General features: G+C 32.3%; 1 protein-coding gene across 4 annotated transcripts in view; it reads left to right on the forward strand.

The window, feature by feature from the left end:
* Positions 1-20,380, forward strand: part of LOC140445096 (uncharacterized) — a 33,949-nt gene extending 13,569 nt beyond the window's left edge. Inside the window, exons 2-3 of one of the 4 annotated variants that reach the window (XR_011951368.1) lie at positions 17,931-20,101; positions 20,230-20,380. Coding sequence is in view for 3 of the 4 variants with exons in the window: in XM_072536929.1 (XP_072393030.1) it covers positions 17,931-19,474 (1,544 nt within the window). In the remaining variant the exon portion in view is untranslated. Of the gene's footprint in view, positions 1-14,120; positions 15,059-17,930 lie in introns of those variants that run through there. The other 3 variants (XM_072536944.1, XM_072536929.1, XM_072536936.1) reach the window with 3 other exon arrangements.
* The last annotated feature ends 179 nt before the right edge of the window (positions 20,381-20,559 follow it).

Consider the following 20,559-nt stretch of genomic DNA (forward strand, 5'->3'; position numbering starts at 1 on the left):
CGATATATCAATGAGACGAGGTGATATTTGTATAAATTATCTATTGTTAGCCATTGAAGTTCTTTAATTTTGCATGATACACGATCATATTTTCTTATGCCAAAAACAAATCTGCAACAATTATTTTGAATTTTTTGCAACCTCAATTTCGTAACTTGATCTAAGCAAGGGTAAAATACCAAGAGCCCATAATTAAGAATTGACATAACCATAGTTTCACAAAGTAACTTACGCAATTTAAAGTTTAAAATGCCTTTGCTTCTATACAGTTGACGCATAACTAAATAGCACTTTTTTACTAAAAGGGTGACATGCTCTTGAAAACGTAGCGTACAGTCATATATGACTCCTAAGTTTCTGCAACTATTAACATTTTTTAGAGGTTCATTTTTTATAATTAGTTGTAAGTTATCCTGAACAGTGGCTTTATAATTTTTTGAACAATATAACAAAGAATTACATTTTTTAGCATTCAGTTTAAGATTATGTCTAGTGGAGTAAGTACAAATAGATTCCAAATCCTGATTTATTTTTTGTGACGCTTGATTTACAGAGTTAGGTTCAAAAGAGAAATACAGTTGTGTGTCATCTGCAAAAGAGTGCAATTTCAGATTTTTTAAAGATTTATACAGGTCGGATATATATATATTGAAAAAAGAAGAGGACCAAGAACCGAACCTTGAGGCACCCCTGAATTGACAGATGCAAATTCTGATGAACTATTATCGATTATGACCTTCTGATAACGATTTACCAAATAAAATTTGAAAAACTGTAAGGAGGTATCATCAAATCCAAAATATTTCAATTTAGCACACAGAAGAGCGTGATCAATAGTGTCGAAGGCTTTAGAAAAATCAAGCAAGATGACTGAGGTTGCTTTTCCTTCATCAAATGATCGAAGTATATTATCGGTTAAGTCAAGAAGCAGGGTCGTTGTACTAAACTCTTTTCTAAAGCCTGATTGTATACACGTAACTACATTATTTCTGAAAATATAATCGTATATCTGTTTATAGATAACCTTTTCTAAAATTTTTGACAGTCCCGGTAGGATGCTTATTGGGCGAAGATCATTAAGTGATTCAGGTTTATTTGATTTGGGCAGTGGTTTTACCAAAGCGTATTTCCAAGTGTCCGGGAAATAACCTACCTCCAAACAACAATTTATAATGTGCGTAATATAAGGAGCAGTAATAGAAAGGGAGAGTTGTAGCATCTTTGCAGAAATATTATCACATCCAACAGCTTCCGATTTTAACCCCAATATAAGTGATTTAATTTCATCAATAGTGGCCATTTTAAACGAGAAAATAATATCTGGGTTGAAAATATTTGACTGATACCATTGGGTTGTCTCAGGACAACAATTTACAGGGCTAAAGACAGATGTAAAATAATTATTTATAGATATAGGATCTTTAAGCTCCTGAGGGATCTCTATAACTGGTTTATTTACAATTTTGAATAACCTCACAGCTTTCCAAAGATCTTTTTTATTCAGAGAAGCAGACCGATAATTTAAGTAACCATTCTTCTCCAAACGGACTGCGTTAGTAACTGCGTTTCGAAGATCTTTATAGTAACTATAGTCTAAGACGTTTTTAGTTTTCTTATATTTGGCTAAAGCAGCATTACGAGTTTTCATCATATTCTGTATTGTGGGTGTTAGCCACGGAGCAGGTGGCTTTGTAATTCTTGATTCAACATAGGGAGCATGTTTATCAAACAGCGAAACTAACATATCATTGAAAATTCGAATTTTATTATCTATAAAATTTTCGTACAGTATATTATCCCATGACATTTTTTCCAGATCTGCGTTAAAAGAAGATATTGAAAAGTTTTTGTAATTTCTATATATCTTTAAAAAATTTGTTTTGTAATTAATATCTAAATCAAATTCACAGTACACTGCTCTATGGTCAGATAGTTCATGATCTAAAACGCCTGAATGTTTAATGAGTTCACTTTTATTTGTATAAATAACATCGAGCAATGTTTGTGAACTGTTAGTTATGCGCGTAGGTTCCTCTACTAATTGAACAAAATTATAAGACTGAAAACAATAATTTATTTGATTATCTACTAGCTGATCAACATTGATATCACCAGTTACAATAATATTATTAAATTGAGGTACTATGTGAGAAAGAGTATCATCACAATACTGTATAAAATTTAGCATCCTGCACGCCTCAGTTCTATATATAACACCGACTAACAATGTTGTTTTCTGTATTTTCACAGAAATCCACATTTGTTCGATACCTAATGGACAGGGAAGGTCAGCAAGTTCTGACTTTGAAATGATTGAATCACGTACAAAAACAGCGATTCCACCACCTCTTGAACCACGGTCCTTACGAATTATTTTAAAACCCGGAATGTATACACTCTGATCTGAGATATCCGACGTCAACCAAGTTTCGGACAGGCAAACGATATCAAAGCTGTGATCATTTACCAGATCTAAGAAAACTTTAAATTTTGGAAACAAAGAACGTGTATTAAAATGAGCTAATTTTAGCTTTTTGTTAGACATACTGAATTCTAGTTTTAAGTTGCTCAATTTTACCTAATAAATAACCACAAACTGAACTGTTTGCAACATGAGCTATATCTAAATTTAGTTTGTATCTTAAGTTTAACGTTTTACAATTATTACAGCACATAGTCTGACTGGTACAATCTTTTATTTCATGAGATTCAGAACATTTCGGACATATTAAATTGCTAAGACAATCTTTTTTCTGGTGACCAGCTTTGCAACATTTAAAACATTTTACAATATTAATGTGTTCACTAACATAACATTTGAGCCAGCCTATATACAGAAAACCTCTTTCTATTACCACTTTGTATAAAGCTGGTGAAACCTCCATCACGACGTTGAAACGCTCCTTAAACTTAACTTTTGTTACCATTTTTATATCATCTTCATTTACGTTGAGATCATTTAAAGTAATAAGGTCTTGCAAAAAACTTGTTTTTTCCAGAGAGGCAGCATTTACGCCACGAATCATTAATCTCGGATTTAACTTTTTTGGTTTAGTAACAGAATAAGTATTTCCTAATTGTTTGGTAAGGCACTCTTTTAATTTTTCTAAAGACATTTCGTTGCTACAGTTAATTAAAACTCCATTTTTTATCAGCTTAGTACTATCAACAGTAGCTTTAGTAGAAGAAAGATTAATTTTCGATTTAATATCGCTATCTACCTGAACGTTAGCAATATTTTGGTTCGTTGACCTTACAAGCAAAACAGAATCACAGCCAGTTTTATTTACTTTCAAGGCACCCGAGTAACTTTTTGCTGGCCTATCACTAATTGGCAAAAACGAGCTGGTAGAATTAGAAGGTTGTGCTTGAAAATCGCCACTTACCGTCGTTTTTGATTTAAGCAGTTTATTTGTGTATTCCAATTCAGAAACGTACTTATTTAAAACTTCCCTTTCTCGTGACAGACATTCAATCTCCTTCTCCAACACAACTTTTTCACATGATAACTTATCACACATTGGAGCAGAACAATGTCCTTTATTAACCGCACAGTTACGACAATAGAACGAGTTTTTATCGACAAATACAACTTTCGAAATTGCATCAAAACACTTGACGTGCAGTACAACATCACAAGTATTACCCAAACATTTAATGTCATTTGTTGAAGTAAATTTAGCACAAAATTTACATTTGTCAGGAGGTTCACTGCCCGAACCGCCTGCCATCGTGGTCGACGATCGAATGAACGATATGTAACATAATCTATAATTGTAACATATTTTTAAACAAACAACACAATTGCAAACAAGTGCACGGTTGCCCAAATAAATTTAAAAAAATTCGTAAAATTCGAAGAAAAAAAATCACATTTGCGTGATTTCTATATCGCCTGATTGTATGCAACTTATATATGTGAGATTGTTTTATAACTGATACATAAAAATGAGTTTTTATGACGCTTTACCAGGTTGCAGTAATAGTAATGTTGATAGTGAGTGTTTGGACATTGTTGTTTCACTATTGGAATCGCCATTATCTAGAAGAACTGAAAGTGATAGAAAAAAAAATTATTATGGATGAAAGGCCTACTCCAACATTGCGAATTGACCAAAAAGATGGGAAAAAGGTGCGTACTTTTAATTGCTCTTGGTATGATATCTACAAATGGTTGTCTAGAAGTATTACGAAGAACAGACTATAATGTTGGCCGTGTTTGTTATTTTCTAATAAGAAATATGTATAGAATTGTGAAGGATACTTTGATTTAAAAAATATGTCTGCCTCCTTAAAAAAACATTCCAGTTGCAAGGAACATTTAAGTAATTTGCTGTCCGTTAAGGATATACAGAAGAGGGCGTTTTCTGTTCGCGATTTGCTAGATGAAAAATAAAAAATCGCAAAAATTAGATACAACGCAGAAGTTAAAATGAACAGAGAAATCATTAAAAAATTAGTTGGGGGGGGGGGGGGGGATCATGACCATAGCTATGTAATTTGCTGGCTTGGCCTACCCAAAATTTTACCACACCAGCCGCCACTGGTTTTCTGTATTTTTAAAATTTAAACATTTTTAACATTGAATTTTTTTTTTAATAAACTCCAACAGGAATCTTATTATTATTGCTATCTGCTCATTCACTCTGATCAATAAGCAAGTTAGTTCTATATACAAATATGACGAGAAACTTAGTTAAGGTTACATTCAGCAATATTCCTTAGGCTCTAATACATTATAGTACTACTAGCTAACATGTACACTTTAGCCGCACTTTGCTCTGCTTTTTCACTTTCACTCACTTATAGCACTAACTCAAACTGCTTCGTTCTCTTAAGTCTTCTTATCTGGTTGGCGTTGTCTAGGAGTTTGATGGCCTCGACATTCACGTGGTTGGAGAGCCTTTGTTTATGACTCTCAGCAAACTTACTTATTGTCTGGATAACCGTATCTATCTGGAGGTCTCGATGAAAATCACAGCTTCTGAAGTACCATGGAGCGTTAACGATGTTCCTTAATACTTTATTCTGATATCGTTGTATAATTTGGATGTTACTTTCTTTTGTACAGTCCCATAGCTGTATCCCATATGTCCATATCGGTTTAAGGACTTGCTTATACAATAACAATTTGTTATAAGTAGACAGAGTGGATTTTTTTCCCATCAACCAGTACATCTTTCTGAACTTAATTTCTAATTCCTCTTTTTTTTTCTTAATACGTGCTTTCCAACGTAGCTTGGAATCTAATGTCATACCCAAATATTTTGCAGTATTTGCATAAGGAATTTGGTTTCTATTTATACTAACTGGGATATGTTGTTCTCTTTTGTTAGTAAAATTGACATGAAAAGATTTTGTTTCATTCAATTTGATACGTCATCGCCTGGTCCAAATGTTAATTTGTTCAACAGAGTTCTGTAGTATGGTTGCTGCATCCTCGTGGTTTTGTCCGACTGCTAAAATGGATGTGTCGTCTGCAAATGTCGCAATTGTGTTAGGTTCTAATGATGGAATATCGCTGGTATAGCACTGGCCCCAGGACAGTTCCTTGTGGAACTCCAGCTTTAACTTCTCTTAATTCTGAGCATGCTTCCTCATATTTAACTCGAAAGTATCTGTCAGATATATATGATTCTAGTAGTTCAAAATATTATTTTGGTAAGTAGCATCTCTTTTTATGATATAATCCGTCAAAAGCCTGCGCTACATCTAGGAAAATTGCGGAACAGACTTTTCCTTCTTCTAGAGTTTTTTCTACTATATCTGTTATTCTAAGCACCTGATCTATCGTTAAGTGGCTTGCTCTAAACCAAAACTGATGATTAGGAATTAGATTTTTTTCCTCTATAATCGGTTTTAGTCTCTTCAAGAGTAATTTTTCGTATAATTTAGACATGACAGGTAACAGTGAAATAGGCCTATACGAAGAAGCTTCTTGTGGAGGTTTTCCTGGTTTTAGTGTCATTATAATTTCTGTCACCTTCCATAACTTTGGTACGTACCTCAGCCTAAAGGAAGCGTTTATAAGATGTGTTAATTTTGTTATAGCTTTTCTTGGAAGTTGCTTTAACACTTCCCCAGTAATTAGATCAAATCCAGGAGTTTTCTTTGGATTTATATTTTCTTTTATTTCCAAATATACTTCTTTTGGAGTTACAGGGCTAATCTCCATTTCATCTTGATCAGGGAGCTCCAAGTGAATTATTTATTGTTCTTCATTTGATTGAAAAGTATTTTCTAGGTGGTCAGCAAACCTGTTGGCCTTTTGTATATTGCTTCTTGTCCAGCTACCTTTTTAATCGTGTGGTAGCTTTCCACAATGAGTAATCAGTAGCGCTATCATTTAATAGTTCACTTAGGTAGGTGCTAACCGATTCGTTTTTAATTTTTTGAATTTCTCTTTTTAATTTTTGTGTCTCATTATTTAATCTAGTTTTATCAACTGGTGCTCTAGACTGATGCCACTTGCGTCTCAGTTTTCTTTTTTCGGTTATCATTTCTCTGTTTCTTTCGGGTATTTATTTCCTTTTATTCTTTCAACACTGTTCGTGCTGTTGTTCCAAGCAGCTTGTTGTACATTTTTATTGAGTAATTCTACTTCTGCCTCTAGTTGATCAACGGTTCTTAATGGAACTGAGAGGTTAATCTTCTCTTCAAGGTCTATCTGGAAACTTTTCCAGTCAGTATTTTTGTTAACAAGTCTAAGGGGCTTTCTTTTTTGATAACAGTGTCACTGAGTGTGAGAATAATTGGAGAATGGTCCGAGTTCATATCCAATGCCTCTTCTATCTCTATGTAATTTGTTGAAATATTTCTGACTACAAAGAAGTGGATAATTTTATATATTTCATTGCTTCTAAAAATCAGTCAATCTGTCAGTCGTGATCCCCAATGCGTATGTTTTGCATTGAAGTCTCCTCCAAAGATAAATCTATGTCCTTGACTAGTCAATTCTATATATTGATTTTTCTTGATGGCATGTCTTGGTGGACTGTAAACCGCTGTGACTTTTAACATTGAATAAAGTAATTTTAAATATATGATATAATGACTAAATATTAAATTAACAATAAAATATAAATATCATTTGATAGTAAATTTAATTATTATATAAACTAAATAAGAAGTTTAAACATATAATTTGGGTAGGTATAGTTAGTCATTCATCAAGCTAAAACATATTCTATCTCATAAGTTGGACCAAAAATTACAGTTTCACAAAGTTGCCAATGATGTACGTCACGATCCGACCACCTATTCTATCCCCACCACAAAACATGCATACATAATTCTGTTTAATTTGATTTAATTTTATTTAATTCTATTTACCTTTATTTAATCTTATTTAGTTGTTATTTTATTTTGGTAAAGTTTAAACGTCATTTTATTTTTATAGTAAGTATGTTTATCATCGAGCAAAAAGGCAGAAGAGGGAATGTAAAGGTAGTGGGGGCAAAAATGTTAGACGGGAAGTGCCATTTTGAGACGCCACATTAAACAAGGAAAGAGAGTCTCTTTCTTTGTTTAAGAAATCAAATTTAGTTGAGTTATGTTATTGTTTGTCCCAACTGTCACATGAAAGCTTATTTATATTGAAGTTTTTTAACAAGTGTGTCACATTTTAGACTATTATCGTCATTTAATTAAAACTTTATTATGCTCTAGTGTTAAAAAAAAAGTATTTTAAGTGTTTGGAACATAGTGCTTATAATAATATTGGAACATAGTCTTAAATTTGGCGCCTTATTAACCCGCTATCAGGCAAAGGCGTATATCTTAAATGACACAGTTGAAAATTTGACTGTGGTGTTAAAAGAGACAAAATAACGTAAAAACATTTGATTTATAACAAATATATTGCAAATAAGAAAGTTTGTTTATGTAACCACATGGTCACATTGATCATTCATGGTTATGTTTTAAGACATAACTTACTTACTTATGAAATGACACAAAACAATTTTTTTTATCTGTAATACAAAGCCTAGCATTACATTTTTCTCACTGAAATCGACTTGTACCCTTTTGACAGTAACTACACCTCCCTTTTGTTGTGTGGACAGGCCAATGGCTAACACAATCTTTTCTTGTTGTATCATCTGGTCTAGCAATAACTGGATATTTAATTTTTTTTTCTATTGAAACCATATTCAAAGAGCTAGGTCTACCACGTCGACATTCTTTCCCGGCATTAGCTAATGAGGATGCAAGCTCTTTTTGAAAAACTTTTAAAGGTTTATATTTTTTTATATTTAAAAATTCACAATCATTCCAATAGATAAGCCAAGAATTTACGACGCTTATATCCAGAAGACAGGCAAATATTGAATAATACCATTTACACGGCGTTTTGTAAAGACCCATTAGCGCATTGGCTTTATCTACCCCATTCATGTGCTTGTTGTAGTTTGTTATTACAGATGGACATACAATATCGATTTTCATTTTAGCAGTTTTGCAGTACCTTTTTACTGAACTCGTTGACTCGACTTCATAGGCTGTGCTACCAAGTAACACACGTTTATTGTCAACCCATTTGATAACGATGACACCATTCTCTTTGTCAGCCTTATAGTCATACGTTCCCCTTCCTTGCTTTTTCAAAATCTTGTCACTGTGAATTGGGCAACCTCCAATTCTATCAGTAAAGTGCCTAAACTCAAGATTTTAATTGAATTTTTCAAATAAGAAAAAAGAGCAAGGCTAGAAAAATAGTTATCAAAATATACTATGCTGTTATGAGGCTCATGGAGAGACTTACATAGGGAAATAACGACACTGGCTCCAACACCCAATGAATCCTCTTTTTCTGTTGTTGATTGCGAGTTCCTTTTAGTTCAGGAAAAGTAGTTGAACCTTGGTAAGGTATAAAATCTAGTATACATCCAGACACTCCAGCAATTACGAAAAATTTATAACCCCATTCGTGGGATTTATTTTTTATGTTTTGCCTAAGTTACCTGCACGTGTTCCTTTACGCGCCACCATAGTCTCATCAATAGTCATTTTCAAGATGAAATTTCCGACAATTCTGACGGATGTCCTCATTAAGAGGTCGTATCTTGACAAATCTGTTTTTGGTAGCCGGTGTAAGAAGGCTGTTGTCATTGAAATGGATATAACGTCTAAGTAATTTGAATCGTTTTACCGGCATAATACTAGCAATTTGTTCGACTCTAGTTCCAGCTGCCCAATAGTTTTCATATGCCGGTAGTTTTATTATTCCCATTAGAAGAAGAATAGAAATAAAGTCTGTCATTTCTTTATGATTAGTGTTAATGCTGGCTCCCTTCTCTTGATTATTGTAAAGATTTGTTTGCTCTACTATTTTATAAAAAACATGAAAAAATTTCGTGAAATATTCAAGTGGGGATAATGTTTCTTCATTAGCATTTGCAATGTTACTTTCTCTATTTTCTACAGCTTTTATATCTTCTTTCAACCAATTATATGTAGGTTTGGACTTTTTCTTTTTTTGAATGGCGGTTCGCTCGAGCTGCCCGGGGTAAGTTCCACAACAGCAATGTTATATTCTTGAATGTGTTCATCGTGTTCTAATATGCTACGATCAGAATCACTGTCATCTGTAAAAGATATTTATCAAATTTTATTGTCAACGATATAATAATAATAATAATAATAAAGGTCTTTATTTTTCCTTCAAATTCATACAATACACAAAATATATAATTTATATATGCATAAAATACAATAAGAAAGAAAAAATGCCGAAGATCAGTTCCAAAGATCAGCCAAAAATATATATAATATATTTTTTTGCATGTTATGTAACAATCAATTAAAAACCATAACCAATAGAAACATTTAACATTTAAATATTGTCCAAAAACTATCACACAGTTTATACATACTTCATAACAGGTCATCAAATAGTTGCACATGTGTTACTCACGTAGCAATTTAGATTTAAGAGATTTCTTAAAACATATAATCGATTTTAATTTTAATTCTTTAGCTAATTCATTATATACTTTTGATATTTGATATGTAAATGAATTTTTGAATTGTTCTGTACGATGTGGCGGAGCTGTAATTGTATTTTTATATCTTGTATTAACATTATGTATGTCAGTTCTGTATATAATTTTTTTAAAAAGATATGCTGGTAGAGAGTTTTTGATAATTTTGTGGAAAAGACAAGCAGCATGTAGAAATCTTCTCTTTTCCATGTTCAACCATTTCACATGTTTTAATTTGTGAGAAATAGGCTGGTGTCTTCTTACACCACAGATCAGACGAAGACACGAATTTTGAACCACCTGAATTCTTCTCCTGTCATCTGAACTAATACAAGGCCCATACACAACATCTCCATAGTTAAATTTTGATAGTACCAGACTTTCGCACAATATTCTTTTTACTTTGTATGACAGATAGCGGCGATTATGGTAAATTGTTCTTAGACTGAGAAATGCTTTACTCACACAGGTGTTAATATGTTTTGTAAATTTGAGGTGATTATCTAAAGTTAAACCTAGATTTTTTGCACTAGTTACAGGTTTAATGATTTCATTATCAACAACTATTTCAATGATGTTACTCATTTCCAAACACACCCTGTTTGGACCAAAAACCACCAGATTAGTTTTTTTAGAGTTTATATTTAATGCATGATTTCTTGCCCAAGCAATCAATGATTTAATATCTTGATTAACAATCTCAATAGTACTTGCTCTGTCAACCGGGTACAGTGAGTGATAAATTTGTGTATCATCTGCATATAGATGAAATTTACAGATATTCAAGGATGTACCAATATTGGTGGTGTATAAAGTAAATAAGATTGGACCTAAGATTGAGCCCTGAGGTATATCTGACAAAATGTTTAGAAAATCAGAGCTTCTTTCGTCTACTTTGACGCTCTGTTTCCTGTGATGCAAGTATGACTTAACCATATTCAATGCATCTATGGAAAAGCCGATTGACTTCAAAATTGCACAAAGTAGTGAATGATTGAGAGTGTCGAATGCCTTAGAGAAATCGATCAAAACTAAAATGGTAACCTTACCCACATCTCTTTCTCTCAAAATGTCATCAGTTATTTTAAGGAGTGCTGTTTCACAGTATAAAACCATATTTTACCTGACAACTGAAGTGATACCTGTTTCTGTATAGATTTCAAAACAGGCTCTTCGTCATCGGAAGTATCAGACTGGTAGGATCTACTGGCGATAATCTACACTTATTTTTTTCCGCAAAAAGAGTGAGTTGGTATTTCTGTCAACAAATTTTTCATATCCATATTTACTGATAATTAAAAAATCGTTATGGGGCAAAGTAACCAGATGGATACATTTGATTTTCAGATGCAATTCAATATCAAATACTACAAATAATGTATGTACATAATGGTAGAAACATTGAATAGTAGGTCTGGAATAAGTTTGAATAATAAAATTTTTCAAATCGTAAATAAACTTACCTAAAACAACACTTTCTGCAATCTGTGTTATCATAACCTCAAACGTCACCTGTGACCGCCAAAACAAATTGATGAAACGAGTAGATATTTTCAACTCTGTGTTTCACGACTGTTACACCCTTTTCGACACACAATGTAACCACTCGGTAACATCGTTCATTCGCATGGTACAATGAATACGTTCATTCGTATGTAAAAGGCATACTGCAATGTACTTTGAAATCAGTGCAACCATATGGTTACAATTCCCGATAAAGGGTTAAGAGGCTACTTTTATGAATTTTGGTCTCCTTTTCATAACGATTAGATTCCCTCTTTTGTCTTTTTGCTCGATGATGTTTATCTTACCCATTGACATATAATAAATATATAATATGCGTCATTGATCTTCATCATCATCCAGCCTCAAGAGTCCACTGCTGAACATAGGCCTCTTCCTCATGTTTCCAACCCCGTCTATCTTGCGCCGCTCTTATCCAGTTTTTATTGAGTCTTCTTAAATCGACAGTCCATCTTGTAGGTGGTCGACCGACGCTTCTCTTGTCTTCCCTTGACCTCCATTCCAATAACCTCTTTGTCCATCGCCCATCTGTCATTCTGGCTATGTGTCCTGCCCATCTGCATTTTAGTCTGGCTATCTTCTCGATGATGTCAGTCACTCCGGTTCTTCTCCTGATGTCTTTGTTGGTTATTCTGTCTCGCAGAGTTATTCCTAACATGGACCGCTCCATTCTTCTCTGCGTGACTCTCAGTTTGGTAGCTGCTGCTTTTGTTAAGGTAAGTGTTTCTGCTCCGTACGTCAAGACTGGGAGGACGCACTGGTCAAATACCTTTCTCTTTAGGCATGTGGGCAGCTCACTTTTAAAAGTTTCTCTCAGTTTTCCAAATGCTGCCCACCCAAGGCCGATTCTTCTCTTCAGTTCATGAGTCTGGTTATCCCTGCCAATCATAATTTCATGTCCCAGGTATTTATATCTATCTACGAGTTCTATTTCTTTCCCACCAATACTGATGTTCTGGTTGGGTACCAAATTGGTCATGATTTTTGTTTTCGAGATATTTATATTTAAACCTACATTTTCTGTAGCCACAACGATTTCTCTTGCCATACCTAGATCTTCAGCTATTATAAGTATATCATCGGCGAAACGTAAGTTGTTTAGATATTCTCCATCTATTTTTATTCCCTTTGTCATCCAATCCAAATTCTTAAAACATGTTCTAGCATCGTATTAAAAAGTTTAGGTGACATTGGGTCTCCTTGTCTAACCCCCCGTTCTTGCTCCCCGTTCTTGCCCCCCCGGTTGTTGCCTGCAGGTATATTTTGTATAATAATTTAATATATCTATAATCTAGCCTGTATTCTTTAAGCGCCTGTAATATTTTGCTTAGCTCAACTGTGTCAAAGGCTTTGTGAAAATCGATAAATATTAGAACTAGAGGTTTATTGTATTCCACTGCTTTCTCTATTAGAGTTTTTATACTTTGTAGATGGTCATTTGTTCCGTAACTTTTTCGGAATCCTGCCTGTTCCCTTGGTTGATAAATCTCTAATTTTCTTTCCATTCTCTTAACTAGTAGTTCCAGTCTGTTGGAATATTGGCGCTGTGAAGACAGATATTGAAAAGTTGTTTAATTTTTTCAAGTAATACATCCCCTCCAATTTTTAGTGCTTCTGATACTATTTCATCTTCACCCGGGGTTCGATTATTTTTCATTTTCTTTAGGGCTTCTTTGATTTCTGATTTTGTTATATCGGGCATTAAATCTGATCCTTGGTTTAATACCCCAGTTTTTAGTGTAATTGGAGGTTCCGTATTGTTATCTTTTTTTCTTGATCTATATAACTCTGTGTAGAACTCTTCGACTATTCTTAATATTTCATCTCTATTCGTTGTTTCTTCTCCAGTTCTGTTTCTCAGTTTGTTAATTTCTATTTTCCCCTTTTGTACGCGCCTCTTCAAAACTTCCATGTTCTTATTTTGCTCTATTGCCTGTTTTGTTTTTTCTACATTGTAGTTTCTTATGTCTTTTCTTATTGCCTTTGTGATCGTCTTATTTATTTGATTTATTGCTTCTTTGCTTGTAGTGTTATCTCCTTTCATTTGTCGCCTAAGTTCTATAAGGGTTTTCGTGGGTTGACTCAGTTTTTCATCTTTTTTTGCTTGTCGGACAATATTTAGTTTGAACCTGTTGCATTGTGTTGACTATTTGTTTGTTCAATATATTGATGTCTGCTGTACTTGATCTTACCTTACAATTATTACAGTAACCTATATTTTTAGCAATTTTCGAAAAAATTAATTCAGATTTCTTTATTATTTTGTATTAAATTCTATATTAAAAATATTTTTAAAATTAATTATTAATAATATTAATATGTAATTAATACAGTATTATCAATTAAACGTATCGTTTAAAGAACAAAATATGATTGAAATGTGGTAGTTCATATTTCTTTCCTAGATGGCGCCGTTAGTTTACTGGACTTACAGTGTGACCTGTCACTGTCATCGTAGCCTTTTATGTAGATATATATATATATATATATATATATATATATATATATATATATATATATATTTTAAAAATTATCGGCCATGTCCTATTTTTATTATTTTTTTTTTGTTTTTCTATTACATACTACTGATTTAATATATACCTATGATTTTAGGGTTCTTAGGTATAGATATGAAAACTGATGCACAAAACATTGTGAGCGATCATATTAGAAGTACCAAAAATTTGAACCAATATCTAACTGCTAGTAAGCAAGTAAACGCTGAAGTGAAAATGCTGAACGCTGAAGCGTGTGAAATATGTAGCAAACATTTTTCAGATAATTATAATTTAAAATTACATATGAAAATGCACATAGGAGAAAAACCTTTTACCTGTAAAATATGCAGCAAAGTTTTTTCAACTAAATATTATTTAAGATTGCATATGAATACGCATAACAGGAAAACACCTTTTTTATGTAAAATATGCAACAAACAGTTTTTAGATGATTCTACTTTAAAAACGCATATGAGAATTCACAGTGGGGAAAAGCCATTTGCGTGCAAAATATGCAGCAAACAGTTTTCACGAAGTTATAACTTAAAAGTACATATGAAAGTACACTTTAAGGAAAAACTTTTTGCATGCGAAATATGTAGCAAACATTTTTCAGCTAATTTACGTTTAAAATTACATATGAAAATGCACACAGGAGAAAAACCTTTTTCATGTGAAATTTGCACCAAAGAGTTTTCAGGAAGGTCTTATTTAAAACAACACATGAAAACGCATACTGGAGAGAAGCCATTTAAATGTGAAATATGTATCAAACAGTTTTCGCAAGGTACTCATTTAAAATCACATATGAAACTGCATTCTGGGGAAAAGCCTTTTACTTGTGAAATATGTAACAAACAGTTTACACGAAGTTCTTATTTAAAATTACATATGAAAAGAGACACACATATGAAAAAGAGTTTTCAGAAGGTCCTAATGTAAAAACACATATAAGACTGCGATGTTGCATAGTGCAAGTAGCAGTTAGTGTGATAGTAAAATTTTAAGTTTTGATATTCGTGATGTTTTATTTTTCTTTATTATTTAAATAAATCCGATGATTCCTGTAAAACTGTCTACTTTATTATACAAAACCGGTTATCAACGTTCTATAACAAAAATTCAATCTACTTTACTATCTGCCCTAGTCTACTGTAGAAGAGGATGACAAAACAATATAATTAAATAGCACACCACCACAAAAGTATCATTTTAATATAATATACCAACACCCCTCTTGATTATTACCAAAAAAAATAGTAGCGTAGTTCATATGACGGTAGAGTTCCCTCTATAACGAGAACTGAAATGGCAGACTAATTACCTCGTTATAAGTTGATTTCGTTATATCCAACAACAATAATACTGTGCATACATATGAATATGTAGTTTTCTAAAACATTAACTTTCTATAGTAAAGCCATTCGGAGCAATATAAGATGCTAATAAATATTTTTTGAATGGCGTTTTTGAAAAAAAGTCGTTTACTTTTATTGTCAATGAAATACATTAAAACAAAAAAGAGTTGTTTACTTTTATCGTCAATGATATACGTTAAAACAAAAAATCTGTATTCTGTAAATCTGTATAAAGCGTATTTTCAACAATAACATAAACTACTGCGTCTGCAATTGGAAGAAGTCTGTCATTTTTGACTGCTTTAAATTGTCCAGTATTCTATCTATCATATTTTCTAAAGATGTGAAACAGTTTTATGCTTCTTCATTTGCGTTTTGTCTTTGGATAAATTTTCTGACAACCTTTAAAACATTTTCCACATCTTGCCTATTAGGACCTATATTATTAGGTATGAATGGTCAACCCCCTACAATGACACTTGTGAATCATAAATTGTAAATTTCCGACTAAGAATCATAAACTGTAAGAAGATTATTTCGGAAGGCAGTTAAAAAGGGTATTTATTTATAGCTACGGTCGGGCCAAAACGTAAAAAAAACACGTTTTTCAATCTTATTTTCTCTCGTTATAAGCAAATTTACCTCAATATAGAGGATTGTAGTTCAATAGAAATTTCACGTTACATCTAATGTACCTCGTTATAAGCGAAAACTCGTAATAACCGTGTTCGTTATAGAGGGAGTATACTGTATTTTTATATTTTTTTTTAAATCTAACAAATCTGAGAACTTTAGAAATTTTTTAAGGGGTAGACGCTTAATGAGTATGTCTGTTTGATTGTTTAAGCTAATGTGTATTCAACTGATCAACCCCGTTTTAAAGTTTTCACAGATTTTTTTTATAAACATCCCATTTAATTTGCAATCTGTAAAATTTTACAATGGGAAAATGTTAATGACAGTAACAAAACATTTAGGAAAACTGTCCAGTAACTTATATACAGGGTGTTTCAAAAAAAGGTAACCCCGTCTCTAGGGTAGGTAAAAAACTGAAAAATAATTGGGGTTTGCTTAGTAAAAAATTTTTGTAACGCCATCCGTTTTCAAGATACAGGGCGTTGAAGAAAAAAAAATACGCATTTTTTACGATTTTGCCGAAACTACTGGCAACATTGTAATGAAATTGTATACGAATATGTTTTGGAAGCTGATACATCCCATGAATTTGTTTTTATATCTGATTCTCATAGAGGGCGCTAGTTACACGGATCGTACTAAGTATTAGTCAATATAACTTTTTTAAGAGTATAATTATTAATCAAAATTTCAAGTAAACGTAAACATCATTCAATTGTACACGAAAAAGGTACTCTTGGTAAAACTTGATACTGTGTACCGTTTTCGAAATATTTTGATTTGAAAATTACGAAGTAATAATTGATGCTGGTAGTAATGATAAAGTTCTAATAGGTATACCTCTATTTTCTCCAAGTGTGCCATGGAAATCTGACATTTATTGATTGTTATGGCGATAAATCAACAATAATTAGAGTTTTGAAACCTTGTTATTTGTAAAATCAAAATGTACTCAAATGTTGAATACACTGACATGTTATTAACCTTAGTCGAATGTTTAGGATGTTTTAGTGCAGCTGTGACACGTTATGCAGAAAAGTTTCTTAGAAGAAATTTACCAAGTAAAAAAACATTTAGAGCCGTTGAACGACGTTGTCGAGAAACTGGGAATGTGAGACCAAATAAAATAAATTCTGGTAGACCAAGAACAACAAGAAGAATTAATAAAGAAAATAATATTTTAAATTTACTTGATCAAGATCCAACAGTTAGCGTAAGGAATATAGCAAGACAAGCAAGTACTTCTTCTTCAAGTACTTGGCGGATACTGAAAGAACAGCAATTACATTCTTATCATTACAGGCAAGTCCAAGAGCTCTTGCCAGATGATCTACCCTTTAGAGTGGATTTTTGTGAAACATTGCAACAAAGGACAGCCCACAATCCAACTTTTTTAAAATGCATTTAAAATGCTATACGTATTTTCGAAACTGCTGACCGAAACACTTCGTTGTTGTTACAGCTATACCATTCCCGTAGATTCTTTAGCCAGGAGTTTCGTTTCGTCATTTTCACAAAATCGTCACAAAAAACTACTATTCTTAAACTTTTTTTTAGTTAACCGAATGTATCTCCCCAAAAAGTCAAACCAGAGTCTTTGCTAATTGCTAGCCGAATAAGTATGTCTGCCAAAAGTGTCGCTGTTTAATACCAACTTGGAAATTAAACTTTAAGAACATATTAAGGGGATATGGATTTAAAAATTTTATTTAAAAATGATTAAAGAATTATTGAAGTGACGGACTCGTTACACTCAGATCGCCCGTAAATTAATTTTTCCTTTCATTTTTGTTATATTTTCTTCCTTTTATAATGGTATCCATCCTGTTACTATTTTTTTTGTCTAAAAACTATCGGCCATGGCCTATTATATTATTTTTTTTTTGTTTTCTATTACATACTATTGATTTAATATATAATTATGATTTTAGGGTTCTTAGGTATATATATGAAAACTGATGCACAAAACAGTTTGAATGATTGTGTTAGAAGTAACAAAAATTTGAACCAATATCTAAATGCTAGCACGAAAGTAAATGCTGACGAAACATCTTTTGCATGTGAAATATGCAATAAACAGTTTTCACAAAGTTATAACTTAAAAAGACATAAGAGAATACACACCGAAGAAAAATCTTTTACTTGTGAAATATGCAGCAAAAAGTTTTTACGAAGTACAAATTTAAAGGTACATATGAGAGTCCACACTGGTGAAAAACGTTTTGCATGCGAAATATGTAGCAAACATTTTTCAGCCAATTTTTATTTAAAATTTCATATGAGAATGCACAACGGGGAAAATCCTTTTATCTGTGAAATATGCAGCAAATATTTTTCAACTGATTCTTCTTTAAAATTACATATGAGAATTCACAATGGAGAAAGACCTTTTGCATGTGAAATTTGCACCAAAAAGTTTGTACGAAGGACATATCTACAGGTACATATGAGGGTACACACTGGTGAAACACCTTTTGCATGCGAAATTTGTAATAAACATTTTGCAAATAATTCTTATTTAAAATTTCATATGAGAATGCACAATGGGGAAAAACCTTTTACCTGTGAAATATGCAGCAAACATTTTTCATCTAATTCTTCTTTAAAATCACATATGAAAATCCACAATGGAGAAAAGCCTTTTGCATGTGAAATTTGCACCAAAAAGTTTGTACGAAGGACATATTTACAGGTACATATGAGAGTACACTCTGGTGAAAAACCTTTTGCATGTGAAATATGTAGCAAACAGTTTTCAGATAATTATTATTTAAAATTACATATGAAAATGCACAAAGGAGAAAAACCTTTTACCTGTAAAATATGCAGCCAACTTTTTTCAACTAGATATCATTTAAGAATACATAAGAAAATGCATAGTGGGAAAACACCTTTTTTATGTGAAATATGTAATAAACAATTTTTAGTTGTTTCTACTTTAAAAACGCATATGAGAACGCACAGTGGAGAAAAGCCTTTTGCGTGCAAAATATGCAACAAAAAATTTTCACAAAGTTCGAATTTAAAAGTACATATGAGAGTACACTTTGGGGAAAAACCTTTTACATGCGAAATATGTAGCAAACATTTTTCGGCTAATTCTTATTTAAAATTACATATGAAAATGCACAAAGGAGAAAAACCTTTTGCATGTGAAATTTGCAACAAAGAATTTTCACAAAGTTTTTATTTAAAAGAACACATGAAAACGCACACTGGAGAGAAGCCGTTTAAATGCGAGATATGTAACAAGCAATTTTCGCAAGGTACTCATTTAAAATCACATATGAGACTGCATTCTGGCGAAAAGCCTTTTAGTTGTGAAATATGTAACAAACAGTTTACACGAAGTTCTTCTTTAAAATCACATATAAAAACACACACTGGTGAAAAACCATTGAAATGTAAAATCTTTACCAAAGAATTTTCAGAAGGTCCTAATTTGAAAACATATATGAAACGCGTTATAATGTAATAAAACACGTTTTGCATGTGAAATATGCAACAATCAGTTTTTTACAATTTCTTTTTTAAAATCACAATGGCGAAAAGCCTTTTCCATGCAAAATATGCGCCGAAATTTGCTGCAAACATTTTTCAAAGAGTATCATTTAAAGGTACGAATCAGAATTTAGACTTATGGAAAACCTTTTAACTTTGAAATTTGTTCTAAATCATATATAACAAAGGGTGCTTCGGAACTACATAAAAAATACATTCTCGAAAAATAGGTTTTGCATGTGAAATATACAGAAAAGTGTTTTTTCTGTTCTAATTTAAAGTCACATCTGAACATCCATACTAGAGAAATATTTTTATCATGTGAAAGTTAAACCAAATAGTTTTCATAAAAGGAACATTTAAAAAGACGTATGGCTAGTGCTAGAGAAAACCCTTTCACTCGTAAAATATGCAAAAGCAGTTTCCACGAAGTTTTAACTTCCATTACATACAGGACTACACACTGGAGAAAAGCCTTTTGCACGAGACATAATGTAGCAAACAACGATAGAATATACTCAGAATGGCACATACGTGTAGCTGATAAACGCCGAAACTGACGTCACGTAACTAGCTACAATGCCCGACGTGAATTTGACAGGTAATTAACATGAATATAGGTATCTCCGCTTTTAAATGTTAAACAAGTAGGCATTATGTGTTGTCAATAATTTAATGTTTTCTTTTTAATAAATGAATAAATTCGTTAAATTTTTTAATATTTTGCAGTCCATTGTCGTTGGAAGTATTGAATATACAAAACATTTAAAATGGTTGGTTGTACTGCATGCAATAGGCAGCGAAAACACAGCAGACAACAAAAGATAAGCTAACGTTTTATTTTTAAGTATTACGAATATGTAAGAAGTTAAGAATTATATTTTTATAACACTTTTGTTGTAATATTTTCTACCCTCAATATCACATCAGTGGCGTGCTATGTGCAACTACGTACCTGTAAAGTCCGTGTCAGACGGTCAAATGTTTGAGCAAACTGACGTAATAATTACATTAATGTTGGTTTAAATTTTAAAAATCTACCTATCATCTTCAAGTGCC

The sequence above is a fragment of the Diabrotica undecimpunctata genome, chromosome 1 (genome assembly GCF_040954645.1).
Source record: "Diabrotica undecimpunctata isolate CICGRU chromosome 1, icDiaUnde3, whole genome shotgun sequence".
NCBI lineage: Eukaryota > Metazoa > Arthropoda > Insecta > Coleoptera > Chrysomelidae > Diabrotica > Diabrotica undecimpunctata.